Source organism: Ciconia boyciana, chromosome 1, assembly GCF_034638445.1.
Source record: "Ciconia boyciana chromosome 1, ASM3463844v1, whole genome shotgun sequence".
NCBI lineage: Eukaryota > Metazoa > Chordata > Aves > Ciconiiformes > Ciconiidae > Ciconia > Ciconia boyciana.
In genome coordinates this window covers 194,011,009-194,036,863 of record NC_132934.1, presented here as the reverse complement: position 1 = coordinate 194,036,863, position 25,855 = coordinate 194,011,009, and the positions used below count along the sequence as shown (strand labels likewise).

General features: G+C 36.1%; 1 protein-coding gene across 4 annotated transcripts in view; it reads left to right on the top strand.

Moving 5' to 3' along the window:
• Nucleotides 1-25,855, top strand: part of NBEA (neurobeachin) — a 522,877-nt gene that overhangs the window by 135,841 nt on the left and 361,181 nt on the right. For all 4 annotated transcript variants that reach the window (XM_072854755.1, XM_072854781.1, XM_072854766.1 and 1 more), the window contains exons 9-13: nucleotides 4,281-4,478; nucleotides 4,906-5,039; nucleotides 16,402-16,510; nucleotides 18,921-19,073; nucleotides 19,834-20,002. In XM_072854755.1, the coding sequence (XP_072710856.1) occupies nucleotides 4,281-4,478; nucleotides 4,906-5,039; nucleotides 16,402-16,510; nucleotides 18,921-19,073; nucleotides 19,834-20,002 (763 nt within the window). The remainder of the gene's footprint in view (nucleotides 1-4,280; nucleotides 4,479-4,905; nucleotides 5,040-16,401; nucleotides 16,511-18,920; nucleotides 19,074-19,833; nucleotides 20,003-25,855) is intronic.

The following is a 25,855-nucleotide window of genomic DNA, read 5'->3' as shown; positions in this document are numbered from 1 at the left end:
ACGGGTTGGTTCTCTGGTTCAGCTGCAGTACCTGTTGGGGGGGTTGGAGTAGCCACGGTGCCTGTTGTTTTGTCGTCAGATCCAGAAACCTCCTTTTCTCCTTAAGGGTACTGAATAGTCTTAAACAGGGCTTGGTAGGCATGGGCAGGCCCCAGCACATTGCAGTGATTTGTGTCTCACTAGAATTGCCAGGGTGACAGCATACTTTTTCCAAATATTCTGCTAATTTTTTCAGGATTCTGCACTTGTTCAGGAGTGAAATTCCAAAATACTGGAGGTGCCCACCTTCCTAGGCATTTGCCCATGCTATCCCACACACCCTGCCATTCATAACTCTCCAGCCTTGGGGCAGATTTCTGGATGATATTCTTAAATTGCTTATTAACCTTAGACAAAACCGAAACAATATTCCCAGGAAATACCAATAGAAGTATCTTAACTACCCAAGGATGTTCAAGATACTGAAAAGTTATTTCAATGAAGGAGGAAACAGCACAGAAGAAGGTAGCAAAGGTACCGTTCTGTATTTCCTCCATGAAAAACCTATCAGAGGAAGAGGTATAATTGCAAATTGTCTCCATGAGGTGGTACCCAAAGTACAGTAATGGCTTCAGTGTTACCCAAAGTACAGTACAAAACTCAAACACCAGATTAAGGTCAAGGCCAGTGTTTTAATAACACATCTCCCAGGCGAAACATCACTAATCACTGCAGAACACAAACTGCAAAAGAACACCGATCTTTAACATGTACAGCAAAAAAAAGATCACGGTGCAGATCGGATAAACTAATATTGAGAACAGATGAATCGATATTGTGACCCGCAACTGTTAACAGATATAAATTCCTTAATAAACTCTGGTTAATCTATTATTATCTCAAACCCTTCGAGCCCCGTGTTGGGCACCAAAAAGGACTGTTGTGGCTTAAGCCCAGTCAGCAACCAAGCACCATGCAGCCACTTGCTTACCCTCCTGCCCCCCGGTGGGATGGGGAAGAGAATTGGAAGGGCAAAAGTAAGAAAACTTGTGGGTTGAGATAAGAACAGTTAAATAATTGAAATAAAATAATAATAATAGTAATGAAAAGTAAAACAACAAGAGAAAAAGAGAGGGAGGAACAAACCCCAGGAAAAACAACTGATGCAACCGCTCACCACCTGCCGACCAACGCCCAGCCAGTCCCCGAGCAGCAATCGCTGCCCCCCAGCCAACTCCCCCCAGTTCATATACTGAGCATGACGTCATATGGTATGGAATAGCCCTTTGGCCAGTTTGGACCAGTTGTGCTGGCTGTGGCCCTTCTCAGCTTCTTGTGCACCTGGCAGAGCATGGGAAGCTGAAAAGTCCTTGACTTAGTGTAAGCACTACTTAGCAACAACTAAAACACCAGTGTGTTATCAACAGTATTCTCATACTAAATCCAAAACACAGCATTATACCAACTACTAGGAAGAGAATTAACTCTATCCAAGCTGAAACCAGGACAAGAGGTAAAACATTCTGAGCTTTGGCATTTGACAAAGCTTAGAGGCATGAAAAATTTTCCGGGTAAGAAGTGTTTTCATGTGGTAAAACATCGAAATATAGTACATGCAGAATGCAGATATCTTTGGAAATCAATGAAATCACTAAATTATTTCTGTTTGCAGAAAGTGCATAGAGATTTATCTGTATAGTTAAACATGCCCTCTGGGGAGAAATACCTCATCACCTTCCTCAGGACAAATATGTAATCTGTAGCAGTCATTTCCTGATAAGTGAGATGTAACCAGCTATATCAACAGAGAGCCAGCTCTCAAGCATTAAACATAATACTCATTCTTTGGGTTTTTCTACTTCATTAAGCAGTGTGGCACAATAGGAACACATTTCTAGATTAAAATGTTTGGTGCTGAGGGCTGAATACCCACAGAGTGTGTATTTTGGGGTTTTTACTTCAGATTGGTTATAGTCTGATCCTTTGGGCTGAATGACTACCACCAGTTGGAGAACATTTGAGTTTCAGCCAAAAGGAAGCCTCTTTGGTTCTGAACAGCTTTGCAGTATTAACAGAGCAGTAAGTGGGGATCACTGGGAGTTTCCCTACAAAATGGACTCCTAACCCAAATGCACATCACAGAATCACAGAATGGTTGAGGTTGTTGGAAGGGACCTCTGGAGGTCATCTGGTCAAACCCTTCTGCTCAAGCAGGGCCACCTAGAGCCAGTTGCCCAGGACCGTGTCCAGGCAGCTTTTGAGTATCCCCGAAGACAGAGACTCTGCCGCCTCGCTGGGCACCCTCACAGTGAAAAAGTGTTTCCTCATGTTCAGAGGGAACCTCCTGTGTTTCAGTTTGTGCCCATTGCCTCTGGTACTGTCACTGGGCACCTCTGAGAAGAGCCTGGCTCCATCTTCTTTGCACCTTCCCTTCAGCTATTTATACACATTGGTGAGGTTCCCCCTGAGGCTTCTTTTCTGCAGGCTGAACAGTCCGAGCTCTCTCAGCCTTTCCTCATAGGAGAGATGCTCCAGTCACTTCATGACTTTAGTGGCCCTTCATTGGACTCTCTCCAGTAAGTCCATGGTTCTCTTGTCCTGGGGAGCCCAGAACTCCCGGTGTGGCCTCACCAGTGCTGAGTAAAGGGGAAGAATCACCTCCCTTCATCCGCTGACAACACTCTTCCTAATGCAGCTAAAGATAACATTATCCTTCTTTGCCAAATGTAGATTAAACCACTGACTTCCCATTCACTTACTTTTGCCCTTCTTTCTTGCATTCTCTGTTATGGTCCCTGCATCTTGTACATTTTCAGCATGGCATTGCAGCCTCCCTTCTGCTTGACATCACCAAGCAAGGGACAGGGCTGACTGACAGATCTGCTCCAAGGGTCCTCTAGCAGCTGCAGTCAGGTGCCCAGTCTATTCAGTCTACATCAATCTTACGACCCATGTACAAATGGATGCTTGCACAAGACCTTATATTGCCATGGGTCAGTCACTTGAGCAGATGCGCTTTCCCATCATTTGGCTGTAAGCGAAAGAATTTTGTCAGGGTTTCCAGTAGACTTGAGAGCTCTGCAAAAGCTGGATGTGTTTTATGGGTTTATGTAATTGGTAGGAACCTGTAATTTGTTTGGAACGAGCAGCTGATAGCCTGTAAGTTGCCCATTTAAATTTTTCTAACCTGGATAACCAAAACCCTAGTGATAGTACTTTCAATGGTTTCATGATAAAGGATTTCTTACTGCGTGGGGGAAGGGAAGGAAAGATTTGATAGGACCAAAGGAATAAAGAGAATTGTGATGGCTGTATGCAGTGAAAACAAGCAAAATGATTCATAATTAACCTCAGCAATAAATTATTTTAAACTGAGTAAACATTTTAGTCATGTATTATATATCTATTGCATTTATTAAATGGTGGTAATTTCTAACAAATTTGCTTTACTTGTATCAGTACAGCACTGTGTGTTACTACTAGTTGTCTTTTTGCCACTGTCAAATGATTGTTACATACGGAAGTAGTTATGTGCTAAGTAAATCTGACAATGCTTTGCAGAAAGGCAGAAATCTATCTTCTTGTGCTTAATTGATTTGTCAGTGTTGCCAGAAAACCTAGGTTTAGATCAGATATGAATCATGGTATGTTTCATATCTGATCATATCTGATGTTTCATATCATGTTTCAAGAACAACAGAAATTTTCAGTCTTCCTTTATAAAAGCTTTGAGTTTGAGCATCTTTAATTTGAAATATGGCACTTCTTATAATTTTATTTGGATTTTTTTTAGTGTAAGTAGCTTGTTTATATATACTCCTGACTGTTAATGAAGCATGGGTTTTAATGCTGTTTAAAAATAACTATTCCTTTAATCAAAATGGTATAGGATTCGATATTCTAATTTGAATGAGTTTATATAAACTAAAATACAAGGCATATAATTTGTTCTTTATTTTTAATGTGTTGTATGCTCAATTCTTTAACATATTTATAGTTGATTAATGTGACACATTTCTTCCAGATAGTTACTTCTGAAACTTGTTAACACTGATGCTGAAAGGAGAGAGGGAAATAATACTGCTGCATAAAATACCAAATATTACATTGACATGTTGATGTAGAGTGTAGTAAATTAAAAAATTCTCATTGTTCAGTAGCATTAAACTACTGGAAAATTAAAACAAAGTTTAACAGTTTCTATATTCCTTCTCAAGTCCAATGTATTTTCTGCACATTTTGTGGCAAGGATTTTGTCTAAAATATTTACTTTGTAAAACTTGTGTTTTCTTTTTTTTCAGAGCACATTCAAATTTAAATCTGAGAGTGACATTCATCTGGCTGAGCACCATAAACAAGTGCTATATGATGGGAAACTTGCAAGTAGCATTGCTTTTACTTACAATGCGAAGGCTACTGATGCTCAGCTATGCCTTGAATCCTCACCAAAGGAAAATCCTTCAATTTTTGTACACTCCCCCCATGCTCTTATGCTTCAGGTTTGCACTACTAAATTGATGTTCTGTGGTTACTGTTAGCTCAACATCATTTGGATAATAAGAGGATTTGTGTGCTAGTGTACAAAGAGATCATTATTTTGTATTATTTCAGCTCTTAATTTACCTATCACTTGAACTGTTCTTTCTTTACTCACTTTCTGGAGAAAAAATTATTTCTTCATTAAGAAATATATACTTCATACCATAAGGCACAGTTTGCCATGATACTGAAGTTTTTCTGTTTAATGTTTGCCTTTAAGTATAGTGATTATAATTGAAACATAAGTGGTGAAACTAAGTTAAAACAAGTCTGATTTAGTTTGCATTCAATTCAGTTTAAAGTGTTTCCAAGTTATGTTTGTAACTGTCCTTTAAAACTGAGATTAACTGAGGTTTTTCCTTTTATTTATTTCTTTTATTAATTTAGGATGTGAAAGCTATCGTAACCCACTCCATTCACAGCGCAATTCATTCCATTGGAGGGATTCAAGTTCTTTTTCCTCTCTTTGCCCAGTTAGACAATCGACAGCTGCACGACAGTCAGGTGGAAACAACAGTATGGTAAGCTTCTTTCAAGCAAGATAAAAACTAAATTAAGCTAAGAATATTTCCATTTTTGTTGTGGGAATGTTTGATTTGTTTTCTTCTGTAATTGCTGTGTCTTACATTTTACCCTTGTTTCTTTGAAAATAATATTATTTTTTTAAAAGTAGTTTACTGTAGAGATGTATAATTTGTATTAATCTGGTGAGATTCCAGATGGAACTGGCATAAAATTGATTGGATTAAATAATGAATTCAAATCCCTCTAGAGTCTTTAAGGATAGTTTTGTGACAGTTCTTGCAACTTCTAAAAGAAACCAATGTGCTTTTACTTGACGGTGCAATGTTGTTTACTTTCTCAAAGTCTGTGCCATTTGAATTCATATTTAATAACATTCAAAATTAAAGAAAGATATCTCCTTCCATATTAATACATGGTCAGAAAGTCACAGAGCTATGAACAGTTATTTTGTGGCCATATTACAATTGCAACAGTGACTGGGGACACACCAAGAGAGTTTTAAACAGGGACATGTGAAGTCTTTCTTCTGATACTATGGAACACCTAGGTTGAAAAGCCTGCACAGAAATTAGATGAATGCTTCCATGTGTAGCCTGCAAAGGAGTGCTTAGGAGTCTGTCAGTACTCACGCTGACTTGTTCAAAGCTAGCTCAGCTGTAGTTATTTTTGCAAAGAAGATCTCTTGCCACCTGCTTGTCAGGGCAGGCTCCTATTCTAGTGGTAACACAAGATGTCTAAACTTGTCAGAACAAAGTGTGTGGCCTAAACCTTTGGAAGTAACAAAACTGAAAAGGTAATGTTGAAGAACTGGTACAGTGTTTCCCTGTAGGATGGTATGTAACCAAAACCTGCTAGAAAGCAGTGTTTAGGGGCAGCATAAGCTGACTCTTGTATTTGAATAAATTTATAAAATAGGTGCATAATTCAGAGTACATGGCTTATTTTCCTGGTTAGAATACTCTGCTATTAATTATTCTGGATATTTCCTATTGCATTAGATAGTTCAGTAATAAATTAGTTAACTGAAAAATAATTAAATAATACTAAAATTGCTGACAATTTTGAAAATGTTAACTGAAAGTGATACATTGGTATAATTCCTCCTGAAAGATCACTTATCTCAATCTAATTTAAGAAATTAATCAATTTGGTGAAGTTTTGTCAGTCATCAGTTTTCCCCTTTGCTAACTTAAATATATGTACCTAAGTTGGCTGCTCGTTTTTATTTGTTTCTGTAGTGTGAAAAGTTAATGTATTTCATGACAATATTTTAGTACGTTAGAAGTAATATCACAGCTTAAAAATAATGAATTCTACTTCCAAGCAGTATAGTGGTGCAAATTATTTCATTCAGCGTTAAAGGCAGAAAAGCTGGTTGTGTATTGGCTCATGTGGGATATTTACTTTTTTGTAGTCTGTTTTCCAGTATGTACTTTGCATTGAAGTATTGTGAATTAAGGGGAATAGAAAACACAATGCTTGCTTTGAAATAAATTTGGAAAAAAAAATTCCCTGTATGTTTTTTATTTACTGGAGTAGGCAAAAATTCCAATTTATTCCAATTTAAGGAAGATTATGTGTGTATGTGCCCATACATATGAATAAAATATGTGTTAAATTCATTAATGAGCTGAATCTGTAATAAATGATAAAGCAGTAACTAGGTCTGTTTAAAAATGGAGAGCTAATATAATGTAAGTTTTATAAGTCAAGATAAAGACTAATTCTTCCCCAAGTGTGTGGTCTTTCCAGTGAGTGAGAACATTCATAAAGTTCAATTTAAAATGTACAGAACATTTCTGGAGTTAGTTGAACTGTAAGTAGGAAAAAAAAGTTGTTCTTGAATAAATCAATGCGTTTCTTCTATTATTAGATTATATTCTAAAGAGAGATCTGTAATTCATTATGCTATATGATTGTACAAATGCATAATACAAGATGTGACCCTAACTCAAGAACATATTCAAAAGATTTTTAAGCAAATGGCTGCTTGATGAGATGTAACTTAAATGTTGAATCACCATGGGTTTGGTGTATGTGCATTATTTTCTTATATTTAATTTAATAGGATGTAGATATTGAGAAAAATAATAATTTAAGTGAACAAGGAAGTAGGCAAATAAAGGAATACAAGATTTCTGGAGGCAAAGAAAGGAGATAATGGGGAAAGGGGGCTAAACCTGAAGAACAGGGCTATATTTAAGATTCTTTTGTGGAGTCGACTAAGGGAAGAAGTATATTTACTGAGTCCTTTCCTTCTTTCCCCTTGTTTTTTAGACTATTCTCTCTTTATTTGTTTCTTTCCAAAATGCAGTTGTTGAACTGTATCTGATATTTGTTTATACCCTTCTTACCTATGAAAATATATCTACAACAGCAACAGAGGGCTGCACCACTTCTTTCTGAAAAGTAGTTGGCATTCAGCTATTACAGTCTATGTATTTTTATAAGCAGATAATCTTTATGCCGCTTTGCCAAAACAAAAAAAAAAGGTCCAGATGATGCTTGATGACAGTAGACCGTTATGTTTGCAAAGGCTTACTATGGCTGTAGAATTTATTTCTTTCTGGTGGCCAAGTGGCTGGACTCAGAAGTTGTCCCTTGAATAGCTGTGTTGCCTTTTGTCTTAACGTGTTCCTGGGAGGTGGGAAGTACAAATAGCTTGATACCCCAGTGTAAGTGTCCTAGGTTTCTAGACTACTTTTCTGAATCCTTCTCACCTCCTTCTCTCCTGCACATATCAAAATCTGTTTAATAAGTTCAAGGTTCTCAATTATTTGTTTAATTTTTTTTTTAACATTAGAAGCGGTTTGTTAACAGGACTATGAGGGGACACCTTGCTTTTTAATCATCTTGATCCACTTACAATTTTAATCTTCTCTAAATTAATAGATTCATCGTAAATAAAATTTTAAATTATAAACCATGGCAATATGAGTATAGCAACTTTGTGGTTTAATGGTATTCTTTGTAAATGTTCTTTATTCCTGTGGTATGTATATCCCTGTGTGTCTTATCTACATCTTCCATGAGACCAAGTATTGAAATAACCTACAACTCTACTTTTGAAGCGCTGTGTAGATTCTTATGCTCTCATACACTGCAATTAAAAGAATGGAAACTGAGTTCTTAAGTATGTTTTCTTAGATTAAGTGATGCACCTGCTATTCAGGAGAGTGGTCCCTCAGCTTAGATGCCAAGACTGCTACTTTTCATCCTGCTTTTCAGTACTCTGGTTAGAATAGAAAATTTAGCAGTTTAGGTCAGTAAGGTGTTTGTGTAATGAAAACAAATATAGAGTGCTTTTTTCTGTTATGATACTGTTGTTGTTACCTTTGATTATACTATATGGGTAATATGACAGGAAGGACTTGCTTTGTTCACTTGTGATCTCTCGTGTATGGTTTTGAATTCATTTGGGTCTGCTGAGCATTGACATACAGACTGATTCTGACAAGGTATTGGGTACACAGTCTTTGGCACTGACCCAATTCCATCACAGAATAAATAACAAGTGTTAATTCAGATGAGATTGTTGCTTTGGACTGTACCATATTGGGAAAATATTTCAAAGTAGAAGGAGCTGTAGCTGTTTGCTTAAATAGATGAAGTCATTTCAAGAATTCTTTTATATACTTACTCTGGAGGTTACTAACTGGATTTGCTAGATAGCATACACTATACAATAAAAATTAAAAATACTTTTACTGTTTATCATACTAAATAAATGTGCCTAGGCCCACCTTAACTTTCTTAAAGGTGATATATACACCCACCTAAAATTTGTAGCAAAGTAAACATAGGCATCTTTTCAGTCAGCTTTATTACTGACATTATTTTCAGTCTTTAATATAGGTAGCCCTGTTACAGAGTATATTGCCCACCTATTGTCAGTCAGTGAAATGGAAACATTGGTGAGGGGGGCAACAATAATATTTCAACTCCTGTTCTTCATCTTTTCCTGTAAATGTTTTGTGTGTTTTGCTTTGATGACTTCATATCTTGTACTCATTTTTTTAGTATTTTTTATATTCAGATGATGACTTTTTGGGTTCCTGTCTATAACTAGTAGTGTTGCTGCATCTACTTTTTGATAGATGAATAGTTTGATAGGAAATAGGCAGTTTTCCTACCAGTTTCCATAGATAGGAAATAGCACAGCTTGATAGGAAATACAATTTGATGTCTTAATTTTGTTATTAGCTTAATATGAAAAATCTGTGAGTTTCCAATAATTCTTAATAAAGTAATTAGTTTAACTGAATTTATCTTTAAGATCATGGTAGCAAATAAGATGAATGGCAAGTAGTATCCTACCTACCTAACCTGTCCTCTCCTAATGTCTTTCAAGAATTTTCTTGTTTGCCACAGCTGGCCCAGGTATTTAAACTTGAGAGTGGGTACGAAAGTCATCCTTTCCGAGGTGGTTGCATTTACCTTTGTGCCTCTGATGGAGAGCCAAGGTCCCAGTCCACCACCGCCTCCAGTCTACAATTTAGAGTTTGCAGAGTCGGATGCTGATAACCCTCTCCTCATGCGTTTCAAAGGGAAGAAGGCTGAATATCGCACCTGAAATTTCACTTCTCTAGTATAACGGAGCTGTGCTCAGATGAAATCAGTTGTACTGGAACCTTCCCAAACTGTGACAGCAGGAGTGTGACTTGCGAAATCAGACTGCCTGGACAATAGTTTATAATGAAAATACAGTCACCGTATCATGTGGTAGAAATCCTTTGTAAACTCCCAAACTGCAGTACCTCCGCATATGCCAGGAGGTCCAAGAGCTATTAAGGGTGGCTAATTTATGACTGGAGTCTGTGTGCAAATGTCATGCCCATAAGCAGAGGTGTGTAATGACTTGCCCCTCTAGTTCTCCCACGCAACACCTATTCATCTCAGTCGTGTTCAGTGGCATCAGTTTGGATGAAACACGTTTAGTAGTTTTCTGTTATTGTCCTCAATTGTCCTCATTGTATGTTATGAGAAAAAGGAGTGGAAAAGAGAAAAGAAAGAAGTAGTTTCCCCTTTCTCTCAAAGAAGCTTACAGAAAGAAAAAAGGTAGTTAAACTGGAAGCTAAGGAAGCACTTTAAAGAGCTGCTCTAGCTCTAGCTCATGGGAACTTCCTCTCCATCCCCACCATCTGCCTGCGTCTCTTCTGCTCTGAGTTTATCTTACCTCCAGCCTGGTTAGGGGAACCCTTCTTGGCTTTGCAGCATGCCGGCTTTAGCGGCCATGACTGCATAAATATGAATGAATGAATATGAGTAATTAGTAAAGTAGCAGCAGAGCAACTGACTGCGTTAAAACATGCGCAAGTGTTTGATTTCATGCTTTAGCAGTGAATATACCTTGATGAAAATCCCTTTTTGTATTCCCAACCTGTATTATAAGTGCAGTCAAAACAATTTCTGAAATCCATGCTTACCCTTTGTGCTTTGATTTTCTTCCTGAAGGAATGAAGTAAGGAAGTGGAGATCATCTTGCATCTTCTGTGCATCAAAATATATTGCTAAAATATTGCTAATGCTCCTCCCTGAGGATTTCTAAGTCCATACTATGAAACATTTAGTAAATATTCTGATGAAGTAACAAATTACTTAATGAATCAGCCAAACTAATTTAAAACCGTTTGCTAACAATGAGTTATTGCTAACAATAACTTTTTTATTTGAAGTTAAGGGGCAAGTACCTTAGGATATTTTTGTTTAAAAACAAAACATTAATTGGTGGTGAATGATTTTCCTTAATACCACTTTATCTGTTTGTGCTAAGATTAGTTTTCAAAAGTTATCGTATTAACAGCCTGTGATGGAGTTCATCATACGATCCTTTTGTCTTATTTTGGAGAAGCTGAAGATACAAATGGAATTAGTTTATAAAAGATCCTTCCCAAAGATAATCAGACAGAACAAATACCTGCATCATTCTCTTCTACATAGCCTCTTCAAGTTAAATCATCTGTTATTAATTAACATACTTAGATCTTTATAGCTACATGCCTACTTTAATTAAAGGTGCCTTTTGTAAAGCACAATCCAGATAACTTTGTAATGCACAATCCAAGATGAAAGTTAAAGTAATTAAGGTAAATTTTTTCAGAGAAAATTATAATGGGAAAGAGTAGACTAGAGAAATTGATCTATGTAGTGATTTAAAAAAATAATAATAAAACAACAACTACAAAAACAACCAAGACAAATTTCACTTTTATCCTAGTGATGCAAATGCTTGACTTCTAGGGTTTTCTTTATTCCTCCAAAGCCTTTGTCATCTGAGTTTATTTGAATATATGACTGATGTTCCTAATAGGGTGCTTCATTTGTAAGTGAAGTCATAGAAACTCATTTCATAAGAATAGTTTATCTAAATTGTCCTGTATTTTATCTCCACAAAACAGTAATAATTGTTAGCTTAGTGGGAACTACCAGTCAATTTACAATTTGACAAAAGCAGCTCTTTCTTGTTCAATGATTTTCATAGCATAAAGCTTTCGTAACCCTGGGATTTCCACTGTGAGCTTCTGTTACGTGTAAAATGAAAAGGTTCTTTAAAATTCCCATAGATATACATGGGCAGTGAAAATGAAATATTTATTTATGCATGTAATTATTCTCATTTTTAATGAAGAAGGCGATGACATATTTTGGAATTTTGAAGACTGTTGTCTACAGAAGCCATTGTTTTTGTGAATATCTCTAGTATATTTTTTATTTAAGGAGTAACATTGCATGACTGTTGACTGAAGATTGTGATGCTGAAACATTGTAATATTGAAACATAATGATGGACTATTGAAACATAATAGTTATTTATATTATGTCTATGTATTTAGATTAATGAAATAAGCTGGGTGGTTTTTGTGACATCACAGTGCACATCATAAGAATAACTGTCTGAATTATAAAGTTAGGGACTTCAGAAATATAATAATTATGTGTAGACATGAAAGCATCCTTAAGAACGTCTTCCAGTCAGACAGTGTATGCTGTGAACACCAATTCTGTGCTCCTGTTTCATTTATAAAAAAAAAAAAAATTTTTCTAAGTCTTCACAAGGGACATGTATGTGAGGGGAAAATCAGGCAATGCTGTAACAATGTAATTAATCTTCAGTTTTTTACATAGCAGTATTCCAGAGACTTACTGTCTCTACAATATGCTAATTATAGAATAAGCAGTATCATAACCATTGGAAATACAGCATCTTCATGTTTTGGTCTGCAACCTGTTTTTCCTGCTTCTTAGTAATGGAAAACTGCTGGAAAAATTTTGTCCTGAAATTAATTATATTTTCAGTAGAAATCATAATTCTGTCTGATTTAGTGTTGGTTGACATATATACTTTCATTTTGTATCTCTATCTTAGCTGCACTGCAGACAAACTGATCTGTTCTAGGCAGGACGTGGTATAGAGGAGATGTAGGAATGGGCTGAAGTATCCTTTATATTTGCCTTTGTATCTAGGGGAGTTGAAAATAGGCAAGAATGGAGAGAAATTTTGTATGGCAGTGCACAGAATTTTGCAAGTTTAATGTGAGCCCTGCAGCAATCCGATGCATTTTAGTTGCTGGTAAGTTTGTTAAATTATGTTTGAAAAATTGTTCATCTTAGAAGACAGTCTTCTAATCACTATTATTTCCCCTGTGTCAACAGCAACCTTTTTAAAAGCATAATTTTGGCAACCTGGTTCTGCTGATAAAAAATTGTATATTTAAAATCTTCAGGTTTCATTTATTTTCAGCTACCAAGATGACTACATAAATTGACTATCCTTAGAAATATGTTAAGAGTTCTGGATACAATCCTCTAAATTAGGCAGTTAGTTCTCTAGAAGACTAAATTCTTAGAATGCAATATTGAGGAGAAAAGATCCATTATGTCAGTATGGATTTTATATATATATATGCATATATACACACATACATACACACACATACACACTTAAATGTTTGCTTGATGTCAGTCTGAACATGTGGGGAAAGAGAAGTTTTTAAGAGGTTGGGAAAGCTTATCTGAGAATTGTTAACTGTTGGGTCTTTTCAGGCAGACTGAATGCTCTCTAGCATAAAGTATATAAATAGAGAACATAACATGTAAAAACAGCGTTTTGTGCAACAGCTGTTATTTAGTGCAGTTTCATTCCCTCCTTCCTCATCCAAAAAAGAAGTTTCACCTGAAACAAGTATAAGCAAGATTTCTGGAAAAAATCAGACTAAGCATGTAATCTGTTTTCTGCCTGTCTCCAGTCACCAGCTATTACACCAGGTAGTAATAGCTTCAGTACTGTACGCACAGTGAGAATTTAAAAACACTTCCATTTTGATTTTACAGTTCTTCTATCAGTTAAAATATTACAGATCTTTTAATTACTTCATTTCCTGCATAATGATGTGGACAAACTGCTAGTTACCTTTAATTATGGTGCTAATTTTCATCAGTACTGTGGTCCTATACAGTATTCACCTCAAACTTCATTGTGCCCCTATGTGACTGCCAGGTGGTTCTCCTTAACTGCTGCTTTTTCTGATACTTGGAATTTTTTATGTGCTTGACGGTACAAAGTGTAATGATGCATTTGCATGTGCTATCCCAAGATTTGAATTACTATATACTACAGTCAACTCTACTATTTATGGTGGCAATCTTGGATAATGCAGAAGGATTGGAAGCTAGAGTTACTGCTTGCAGACCTGAGCTGACTCTGCAGAGCTGGCTTGTGCTGTCTTTATGTGTCTGGTTCGATAGATGTTAAAAGCCATTTTGGACTTAGGAAAAGGCATAGCTCATTCACAAAAGTATTGGCTGAATTAATACGTTTTCCTGGAACTAGAAACATTGGCATCACTTTGCAGTGACAGCTAAGGTAGCTCTTCGCAGAGCTAATGCGGGCAGGCAGAATTAGTCAGTTCAGCCGTATCCCACAGAAAGATGGTTAATATCTAAAAAATATTTGGGCTCTATGCATCTGAACTAATAAACTGTGTTGATTCAGTCTTTCTTGCACAGAATTAGCTTGTATGTTTGTCTGTGGCATGGTTAAATATTAACTGGCCACTGATTATTTCTGAGTTGACTGGTGTGTTTTATGTGTACTTAAAAAGAAGAAAAGAGAGAAAAATCTTTATTTTTAGGGTGTCAGTGTGTCTTATATTCGGAGTCTTATCAGAATTTCTAACAATTGTGTAGAGGTTGTATTAATATGAGATAAGAATAACTCCAGCCCATGAGTTTACGTCTAAGTTCATAGAAGGGACAAATAATCTGCAATACAAAGAAAACGACTTTTGATAAATCACTTATAGAAGTGGAATTAGAACCTTTTAAACTTAAGTCTGGTGCTATGTTCATGGTACAACAATCTTTTAAATCAATTTTAAGAATATTTTTTGACTTTTCAATATAATATTAATAGTATTTGTTATTCTAATTTAGGTCCTAATCCTGCAAAGATGTATGCTGTTTCTTAACTTTATGCATGATGGGTTGTCCTCCTAAATCATAAGTTTACTCATAAAGGATAATAGTAAGCACCACCTATATGGAATTTTCTTTGACCGCTTCATTTTTTTTTAAAAAAGTTTCTAAATATAAATCTTCAACCCTTTACATGAGCTTCTTATGGATTGTCATGTAGTAAAAATGATGAGTATCTTATTTTAGATGACAAATACAATAGAAACTTTCAGTTGGGGTAAGAAAAAATTCATACATATAACCTGGTTTGAAATTGATGTGACAGCTTGACAGGCTGTTTTGATAAAAGCTTTGGAGTACTGTAAATGGATATTATCTGTGTTCTTTTACTGCTGACACTCTGTGGAGCATTCTGTATGTGATTTTAGACTGATTATTGTGACCATTCAACAATGAAGCAAGACAAGGCACTATTTCATGTTCACAGCATGTACTTTGCCTACACTGTGTACTTTTCGCATGGCAGCCTTGCTTGCCCAATAGAATAAATCTTGTTTTCCTCAGCACATTGATTATTTTTTGGTGCTGGTATGGATTAACCAATCTCAACATTTATTTCAAAGTAAAAGTATTTGGAGAGCAAGTGAATCTATAGCTGACTACATACTGTAAGTAAAGCTGAAATTTATAAAATGCAGGATGAACATTTACTTCAATTCACTTTTTCATAGCTGCAAAAGCCACAGTTTTCAGTTTGCCTGTGCCCACCACCTGTGTGAAAACCTTCATGGTTAGAGATATTTGTCAGTACAGCTAGGAATTGTTACACTTATTTTAATTTTAGAAAAGGAATAATAACTTTAGGTATGCATTGTATATGCAGTACAATGCATTCCATCGTCTAGCTTTTTGATATATTTGAAAAATCATTTTAAATATTTCTTCTCTGTCATTTTTTTTTTTCTTTCTCCCTTTCCTCTGGGTTTTTCAGCAACAGATGAGTGTATTTTTGTTTCCCTCTCACCACCCAAGAGTCAATTGTGATTTTTCTCCCACGGGGCATTGATCTGTCATATGTTTCCGCTGTTGGTTTTCATAACATAGTTTCACTTTCTTGCTGAGTCTGTCCCCTGAAGTCTTTCATATCTCTTCTGTTTCTAAACAGTAACCTTTTCTGAACACTTTCTTCCCCCTCCCTGTGCTTTCCAAACACCTCACTTGCAGATACTGCTGGGATGGGCTGCTGGGTGATTTGCTTGTGGCCTCTGGAGTCTCCTTGTGCTTTCCTAACTGGATGAAAGTGATTCTCAGCCTTTATTTTGTCAGGCCTAGGTATTATTATCATGTTTGGTCTGGAGAAAGTATGAAGGAAGCTCTTCACCCTGCTGTTGTTCCACTGTGGTTTGTGGTGGGCATCGTTGCCCGCATGCATGTTCAGCCATTTTATGCCTCATTTCTGCGGTAGCAGTGACTCTAGGGACTGAAAGTGTGGAATGATGATATACCTAGTGGCTGCAAATTTTGCTGTTTAGCATAGTTAGTCTGGATGGTAAAATGGTTGACACAGCCCCTGCCTGCATCATTCTAGCACTGTCAGCTGGATCCCACTCATCATCTCCTGCCTCTACCAACTGCAAAACCTTTGGCTAGAACTGCAAGTTGCAGGACTGGATATTTAAAACCTGGGATAGTCCTGGTCAAATCAGGAGAGCTGACAAAACGATTTTGCACTTCTGTTTGCATATGAACTCCCACTCCTACCGTTGTAATATGTGAACAATCATTGGAGAAATTTGTCAGAAAAAGTAAGATTTGTATTCTTTCAAGGAATTGGTCACCACTTTAAGCCTGTTTCTGTTCACTTAATAGCTGGAATACTGAGAATTTAACAGATCGATTTTTCTGCATTTGTAATCTGTAAAAATGCTTGTTCTTTACATGCAGTGCTACCCTATTGGCTTTCTTGGTTGAGCTTCTTAAGAGTTCAGTAGCCATGCAAGAACAAATGCTTGGTGGAAAAGGCTTTCTAGTCATTGGCTACCTCCTTGAAAAGGTATGTTTGGAGGGCTTTTTTTATCTTTCTTCTTAGTCTTTCTACTGGCATTGTGGTATTTTCAATCACTTAGGTCAAAGGACTGGTGGAATAAAATATATTTGTGGTATGAGATATTTTTTATTTCTAATACTTATAAGTTGTCAACAGGAGTCTTTTCATCTTCCTTATCCTCTTATATGCCAATATTCAAAGAATCAGTTTTCTAGAGTTGATCCTTTTTGTCTAATTTTTACTTTAGATCTGTTTGTGAATCACTTTAATGTATTTTCATTTGTGTTTCTCCACTCTCTGTCCCCCAAACTGTCGTTTAGGAGAGTTCTCTTGTTCCCAGTTTGTACAAGCATATCACAGACATGCCATAATTTAGGTTTAAATTTCTTTTTTTATGTATGTTAATAAAAATTAAGTTAATCCTCTGTGGCTCAGTTCTGAAATTGTTGAAATAGTTGCTCTGTGTTTTGAAGAAGAAAAACTGTAAAATAATTTTGTTTCTGAAAGGAACAGTTGCAAGGGGCATTCCCTTTACTTGCTTTTTTCAGACATGATGAGCAGTTATCACAAAACTGAGGTTCAGTTCAGATGCGTGTCTGAGGAACATTACCTGCCTCCTGGTCTCATGTTGCTGTGATTTAATAATCTGAAAACAAACTACTGTACTAAGATAGTAATACTCTTATGGTTGAATCTCATGGCTCTGACATTCTTGAATGTCTACTACTGTATTTTTCATTAGCATGAGGTCAGTATAACAATCATTTGAGAAGAAGTTATGACCAGAGGTTTTTGTTGTCCAATGGTGAAATTAAATAATGATAATCTCACCTTTAAAAATGTACTGAATTTTGAAGAAGAATGATAAATAATTTCTCTCATTCTGCTCCCTATGTTATTTTCAGCTAGGGTAATACATTCTTATAGTAGAAAGACTTTACCTTCACTGAAGTAATACCTAAAAGCAGATTATTTTCTGTGCTTCTATGTTTTCTGTACTAAGCAAGTGTGATTTAGAATGTCGAAGAACTAGTCTAAGGTGGGTTTTTTTTCCAGTGGTAGGTTTTCCTGTGACATAACCAGAACGAATATACAAAGCTGTTAGCTCCAGTTCTGTAAGTTATATACAGGCGGGCTGGTGAGCCCTCATGGAGTCCCTTTCTCTTGTATAGAGCACTATGGTTTATGCACATTGAATACATCGATTTAGAATGTTATACATGAAATAAAAAAAAAAAGTTTGTGTACTATTCTAATTAACACCTGCTACAATCAATAAACTCAGGGTATGTGAATATTTAAAGGATTTTGTTTGATTTCTATCACAACATTTTTACAGCATATGCCATTTTCTGGGGGTTTTTATGCTAAATTCTCCCTAGCAGCAGTTTTTCAAAAGGATGTATTTTATTTTTTCAGTATATACTTGTATTCAGTTGGCACACATGGCAGGAAAAAATCCTTTTGTTTCCTAGGCAGGCTTAATTTTATTATTTGTATATTATCTGTTGTTCATTTGCATGTGATCAAATACTTCAGAGAGGACAGAAAGCTTTTTTTTTCTGACTTGAACTTTGAACAACATTTTTGTTCTTATTGGTTGCAGACTATTTATTGTGAATTATGATGTACAAACCAAAGGAAACTCAGTATCCAGACTGAACTTGTATTACTGGCAAATGGACTTTACTTCTAAAAATAACAAATCTGCATGTTCCCAGACTGTACTTACAGCATTAAAAGTAATTGGAACATTTTTTAGGGAAAGCAAGGGGAAGGACGTTTAGTGGTTTTTCCTATTAGTTCCTTTTGCTAACTTAGTGTACAAAAGAAGTTTGTCAAAGTCCGCATGCCATGTTAATGCATAGAAGCAGCTCTCAACAGTGATTTTATAGCATATGCTGTGAAACTGAAGTGCTCTCTTGAAATTTGAGGAAACCTTGAACCCAAATCCTTCAAATACCTACTTATGTTTAAGAAACAAAAGCAAGTCTACCAGTAATGTGTGTTTATATACTGAGACACCCAATTTCAGTAAGACACATAATTAACTGCCAAAGAGTTAAGGACTTCAGATGAAGTTCTCAAGGCACTGTGCTGTAAAATGTAGAATCCTGACTGGATTATAATAAAACAAAAAAGGAAAAAAAAAAGAAAAAGGATTTAACCACAGTTATTGATGAATATTTTTAACCTGTTAAATGTAGCCATTAGAAAGACCGTGAATATTATTAGAAAGTATAAGTTGCTGATATTTTTTCTTATTTCCTTTCATATTCAATGACATAAAAACATATGCAGTTGCATGTATTTAGTAAAGATGAGTCTGGTGAAAATATCACTTCATATTTCTGCTCTAAGTATATTAAGGAAGAAGGTTTTTCTTTCTTTGTTCTTTCTGATTATTTTTCCCCAGTCATCTAGAGTTCATATAACTAGAGCAGTTCTGGAACAATTTTTGTCATTTGCTAAATATCTGGATGGATTGTCTCATGGAGCACCTCTACTGAAGCAATTATGTGATCACATCCTTTTTAATCCTGCTATCTGGATACATACCCCTGCAAAGGTAATTGTACACTTGAATGATGTTATAACTCTACAAGTATTCTTTTATACCATGGTACTTAGGTTTTTAGTTTTTTAATTTTAAAACATGGTAATAACAAAGATTTTTTAGATCGTGAAGTCTATACCCTGCTTAACTATATTCTCCAATGTCTGTTATAAGTTTCTAAAAGCAGTTACATTCTTGCCTAAGATTCTGACTAATTCTATCAAAAGACTGTTTCTAGAAACCCAGTCCATTTTTCAGTGTCTGTGTTACATTGTTTTCCTAAAGATTAAGCATAAAAGTATGTGTTTTTAATTGTAAGCAAAAAGTAAGATATCTTTTTTTACACATTTGCATAAGCTTACATTTTAATTATGTATTTTGTTTTCATAAAAGCTATAAAAAGTTATTGTTCATGTCTGGTGATAATGAATTAGTTGTTTTCCTAAATAATCACAGTTGAGGAATGTGGACCAAAGTGAAAAGTGGCATGGTCCTAAAATTTGGTAATATATACTTTTAGTATAAAAAGCCAAAATAGAAAACAAACCAGTAGGTTTATCATGACATAAATCATAGAATCATAGAAAATTAAGATTGGAAGGGACCTCTGGAGGTCATTCCAGGTGTCAGTCCAGTCCCTGCCCTAAGTAAAGTTGTTTGTAATTATTTTTTTTGTTTTTATATCATATCCAAAGTAAGTCCTAAAAAACCTGAAAATTAAGTTTATTAATATATAACTTACATTTATGTGGATAACTATTTCATTCTTCAGGTGCAGTTGTCTTTGTATACCTACTTGTCAGCTGAATTCATTGGAACTGCTACGATCTATAACACTATACGCAGAGTAGGGACAGTACTGCAGTTAATGCACACGCTGAAATACTACTACTGGGTGGTTAATCCTGCCGATAGCAGTGGCATTACTCCTAAAGGATTAGGTAAGTACAATGCATAAGAAAGAAAATATAAGCATTTCTTGTACAGGAAGATTTATGATGTAAATGTGTGAAAGCTCCTCAGATCTGTAGACAAGGAGGTAATGGCAATAATCGGTTCCACTGGTCAACAGTAGAAGGACTATGCAAGTCCTTTTGGTGTATCATATGCCTCTGATGATAATTCCTTATGTTTATATTTATTCCCAGAAGATTCCAACTCTGGTCTTCACTCGCATAGCATATACTTATGTGGGCATACTTTAGGAATCATATTAAAATCACTGATTTTTCTTCTTCTGTAACAGAGAAGAAATGCTAAGTGTATTTCATATGCCAAAGAAAGCTTTGTGGGGTTTGAATGATTGGTAGTGTTAAGTGATCTTGAAAACAGTGGAAACTTCTAGTTCTCACTCCTGAGATCTCTGAAGCTGTATTTCCAGTTTAATAATATTGTTTTCTCTGCCGTTATAAAATAGAGATTGATTTAACTTTGCTTATAGTCATGCGCTTAGCTTAGCTCAGGAACCATTGAATGACAGCAACAACAAAATACAATAATACATACAGGCTAAATGCTGCATATAACAGATGTGTATTAGCCAGAGCATCAAATCATTCTAATCCTATACACTCCAGCTGTAATGTTATTACATTTAGCTGACTACTTGTGTAAAGCAGGGAGGATTTGGCTGAAAGTCTCTTACAAATTAATTGATATAGGAGAATTTATTAATTAGCTTTGTTCTGTAATTATTACTGTCATGCTGAGAAATAGAATAATGGGGGGATGTTTTAGTGCTGTCGCATATCCAAATATTTAAGAATATGACATATATAACATTTAAGTTACTGGTTAATTCTTCGTTTGTGAGTTAGCTGTATGCATAGGGGTTTTCTTCAATCTTTTTTTTAATTAAAAAAAATGGAAGGAACAATTCTTACCCTAGATCAGATACCCTAATAGGCAGTGAAGTTGTAACTTGTTTAGGCTCACAGAAGGAGCTGCTGTTGGAGCTGGGACATCATTTATAGTTCTCTCATGGTATAATTAGACAAATTATATTATTCATAAAATTATTAAAATTTCCTTTAAAAATATCTAACAAAAGCACACTGTGTTTCTGTTCTCTGTTGATTTGAATGAAAAGTTTGCAATATCAGATTATGAAAATTAACTCTGGTGGTTACTTAATTAGTGTGAAATTCTTGTCAGTGATAAAATATATTTCCCACTTACACTGATTCTGGATTCCCTCTGCCAAAATGGAATCAAGTTCATTTTTGTTACCTACAATGAAATTGTCTCCATCTGAGCTAGATGTCTGCTGATTATAGACAGAGGAATTCAGGAGGCAGTTGCCTTAATATGAGTTTCTACCATCATTTTAGTCTCTGTGGGGCATCCCACCTGCCTTTCAGAAGGATGCAGGTGTCCTGTGCATCCTGAGTCAAATCTGCTTGTTCTGTGTAGATATTTGGATACCTCATGGCATGTGAAATCACCCTGATAAGTATGTTTGGGAAGCTGTGTCCTACCCTGTTGCGTTAAGAGTTACTGTCGCATACAAATAGGAGTCTGAGGAGTGGCTGGGGGGGGGGGGAACCCTCCCGTTGAGTCACGAGGTTCAGACAGGACCCCTTGCTTTCTAAACTCCTTCTCAAAGGGGAGTCTAGGTGCGGCTAGGTCCAGTCTTAGTCTCAGACTTGGTCAATGGTTTGTTTTCTAAGGACTGTGTGTATAGCCACTTATTAGTTCAGGGCTTTCGTTAAGGCGACAGCATCAGTTTTACACCCCCCAGTCTGGTCGTGTTGAAGAAACTATCACGGCCAGAGCAGTGAAGAGTGCAGCTTATTAGAGCAACAGACACACAGATTCTTTGGATTACCGGTGATAAATTCACTGTCTGCAAAGCACATGCAAATACCAAGAATATGAGTATGAATAACACGGCCAGACACGAACAAGTATATAACACAGCCGGACAAGAATATAAGTAACACGGCCGGACACAAACAAGTATATAACACGGCCGGACAAGAATATAAGTAACACGGCCGGACAAAAATGCGTTAAAAGAACAAGAAAGCGACTCTATAGAGATTTCTAAGTTTTCCGTGGAGGCACTTGATATAACCAAGTGTTCGACTCTTACCCAAAGGCGTCCCGATGGGGGGGAAGAGAGGCTCAGCCCGTCGACTGATCCCAAACGTCAGAGTGGTACACGATGGTGTCTTCCCTAACATTCTCTTTCTCTTAAACCATTTTATACTATCTTTCACCTTTCGGGTGGAGCTTGAGTGACTCTAGTCATACATACCTTTGTTTAGGATTGGTGTAAAGTTTTCTCGCTTTGCTTTTAAAGGTATAAGCTAGAAAAATTCAGTGCGCAAGCTCAGTGAGGGGTGGTCGCACCTTGGAGGCGGGTAGCTTTTGGGATGGAGGTGTGTTTTGGTATTATAATGATGTTATAATGAGCAAAGTTCACCAAAAGGACAGCATTTTGTCAAAAATGTGGCAGGCTGTTGGCCCAGGGTAGTAAATATGCAGCTTATCAGTTCCATGACACCTTTAAGTTCCCCTATTATTGCAGAGCCTGGCCGTGGCATCTCCACACCGCTCCACCCTCCGGGCAGCGCCTCTTAGAGTAAGCACACCAAGTTCCCCTGGCGTTACCAACATCTAAGGTTGCAGCCCTAGGGAACTCCCATGGAATGGATTCCTTTACATGTCAGCCGCATTCCACCTGGGGAGCTTCTTCAATGCTGTGCCTTACCTAAAAGTGTGAATATAAGTTCTAATTTTTAAGTCACCTCAGCCATTATCCCACATACCCCTAGTTGTCAGAGCCTTGGGAACTATTTAGTTTGAAAGGTAGTTGCTTTCTAGATTCCATTGGCTATGTTGACTAGATGTCCATTGACTTCAGTGGAAGGTTAGAAGCTGGTCTCATGTGTTGGCAACTGCACTGTAGATGTCCTGAAATTAGGGTGAGTTGAATCCTACCCTGGGACTGACTGTCAAGCTTCATGCTTTCAGACCTCTGCTCTGTTGAGGGTCACACTGTCGTAGTGCATAGGTGGTTTTACCATCAGACAAGCTAAACATACCTGAGCTCAGTGAGGAATTAGGATGTTAAAAACTCACCTGATCAGCTTATAATATGTACATTGTATTTGTGACTATTGAGTGACCAGCTGTTGGGAGGTAAAGTTTCCAAGCGTCACCCATATTTATACCTAGAGACCTGGAAAATTGCTCAACAGGTTTGAGACTGTAAGTTTGCTAATATTATCTACTTGTTATTGCTGTAATTCTTTCTGGGTTTTGGTGGGGTTTTTTGGAGGTTTTGGTTGTTTGGTTTTTGTTTTTTTTTAATTAAAGAATTCCTGTACTTCTGTGTCATGATACTAGTACCTAACAACACTTTGAAAATGTATTCAATATTACAGACTTCCCTCTGGCTAGGCTTGCTCTTTTGTGGAAACAGTGTGACATTTCTTTCTGTAGGAGGTATGGCTTGTTTTTTATTTTGCCCAGATCTGCCTCTCTGCAGTTAGCTGTATTTTTGGAGTATTTGTATGTGTAATGCCAGTTGAATAGCTAGGAAAAAATATATAATGTATTCATCAAAATCTGAACAGAAGGCACGGGGTACACAAGGACACAAAATTAGCAATGACAAATGAATCAGTTAACTCTAAATTAGCATACATATGGCTGTTTTACTTCCCTATCTTTTCTTTCATTCTTACCTATTTTAAGGATATAGTACATTCTCTTGTCATTTGTGTCAATTCCAGACAATATTCTGGTTTTCTCAGTAAGGCAACCAGCTAGGTGCCTGAGAGGTAATCAGATAGTGCAAATTACTGGTTGTTTGGTGTAGCAGTATGACAACAAAAATCACAATTACTAAGGCCTTCATACGGTAGTTGGGAAGGCGTTTGATAAACTGTGAGGCCATGCACATTTTCAAAATATATATTATTATCTGCTATATCTGAATTTTCTCATTTTTTTCTTTAGTTATAACCTGACTTTTTTAAAGGTTAATCTCAACTTTCTTCCTTGATCCTTATCCTCTTCCTTCCTCCCTGTTGCTTAGACTGCAGAAAGTCCCATGTAATTAATACAACTATAAGAAAGTATTTTGTAGTACTCTCTTTCCGGTCTGTAAAAATAGCTTTCCTTGTGTTGAGTTGAAGAATGTCGGCTTATCAGGGAGGAAGATCAGTGACATAGCAATGGATGTGCAAATCCAGCATAGCCATGGAATTTTCTCCATGCAAATCAGCACTAGGACTTTTTTTGCTGTTATTTCACAGGTAGCCTCTGCTTCTGACTAATACAGCTGTAATAACTGTGATGATTTGCAAGCAAATGACTGTGGAAATATAATAATTGCTGAGGTGATGGGATGCTAAATTTAATTTCATATTAACTTAATTTCATATTAGTTTTTTACCAATTTCACATTAATGACTTTCAATTGATAAAATTCCTGAAAACTTTTCAAAATGTTTAATCACCTGTATGTTACATCTCTTTTCTTCACCAGATGCTCTTTTTTTCAACATTAAGTGCAATCTGCCAATTTGATATGCAGGTCTGGCTGATTTAGGCTTATAGTCTTAGAATACTATAAGTAGCTGTAGTTAATATGCTTAATGCTTTTTTCTTTCCACCTCTGTTTTCAGCAACTCATAACTTCACCAATTCTAACATTTAAAAAAAGTTAACTGTTCCAGGATTTTGGTTTTGTGTTGATTGTTATTAGTCTGCATACAGCCACTACCACCACATGTAGCCAGCAAATTTATCATTTGTTAAAATGTAGAATAATGTGTAAAAAGAAGTTTGTGAAAGTAAGGAACTTACACTGTAAAAATACAGTTATGTGAATGTTAGAGTTGCTGCATTTTAAGTAGCATTTGCTATTTCAAAATGAAAGAACAGGACCCATTGTCTATGAGCAGTAATTTTACTGTAAGAAACAGAAAAATGTCATAATGTGAGAAAATGGCATATGAGATTCCCTTATCAGAGGCAACGGAAACTCTAAGCTAACTTGACATCAGACTTTTCAGATCTGAAGAAGACTTTAATGGAAATCTTGCCAATATCTGAAATTTGACTGAGTGTGTTATAGTGCCTTCAAATAATTTGCTGTCGTATTAGAAAGTAGGCTTATTCATGCAGACATTTTAGTAGTGTGGTGCTTTCTTGTCTTCTAGGCATATCATTTTTTATGCAGAGATGCTGAAACACTTTTTAATACTAGTAGTTTGATTTACTATCACTTGCAGACAGTTACACTGCTTCAAGGTTTTATTGCCTTCCCTTGTCTTAATAAAGCACAAAGTGGGTGAGTTGTCTGTACTGACAGTTCAGTATACCTTGTTTAAAGCCAAAGTAGCTCAATATTAAAGCTGCCTATTTCGCTGACACTGTTTTCTTAAAAAAATGAAAATTTCCCCCTTGCTTCTCCTGGTATTCAGCTTATAAAATAGGGGGTGTAAATGTTTTGAATTATTTAAAAGGTTCAAATATTTATTTCAAATTTGGTTTTGTATCTTCTCTTTCATTATTGCTTTCCTGTTTTAAACTGGTATTTCTTCTTGGATTCAGTATACTAAATTCGTATTGTTTTGTTTCCGTCTGAAGTATTAGAAACACTTTTTCAAAATGTATACTTATTAGCTTGCTTGATAATATTCTTAGTAGGTTTTACATTTTAGATATAGATCCACATAGTGGAGGCAAGTTTTCGGTTTAAAATTGTGAGTTTTACTTTCTTTTTTTCTGTTGTGTTTGTGGTGTTTTTTTTTTTTAATTAAATTACCAGTTATAAA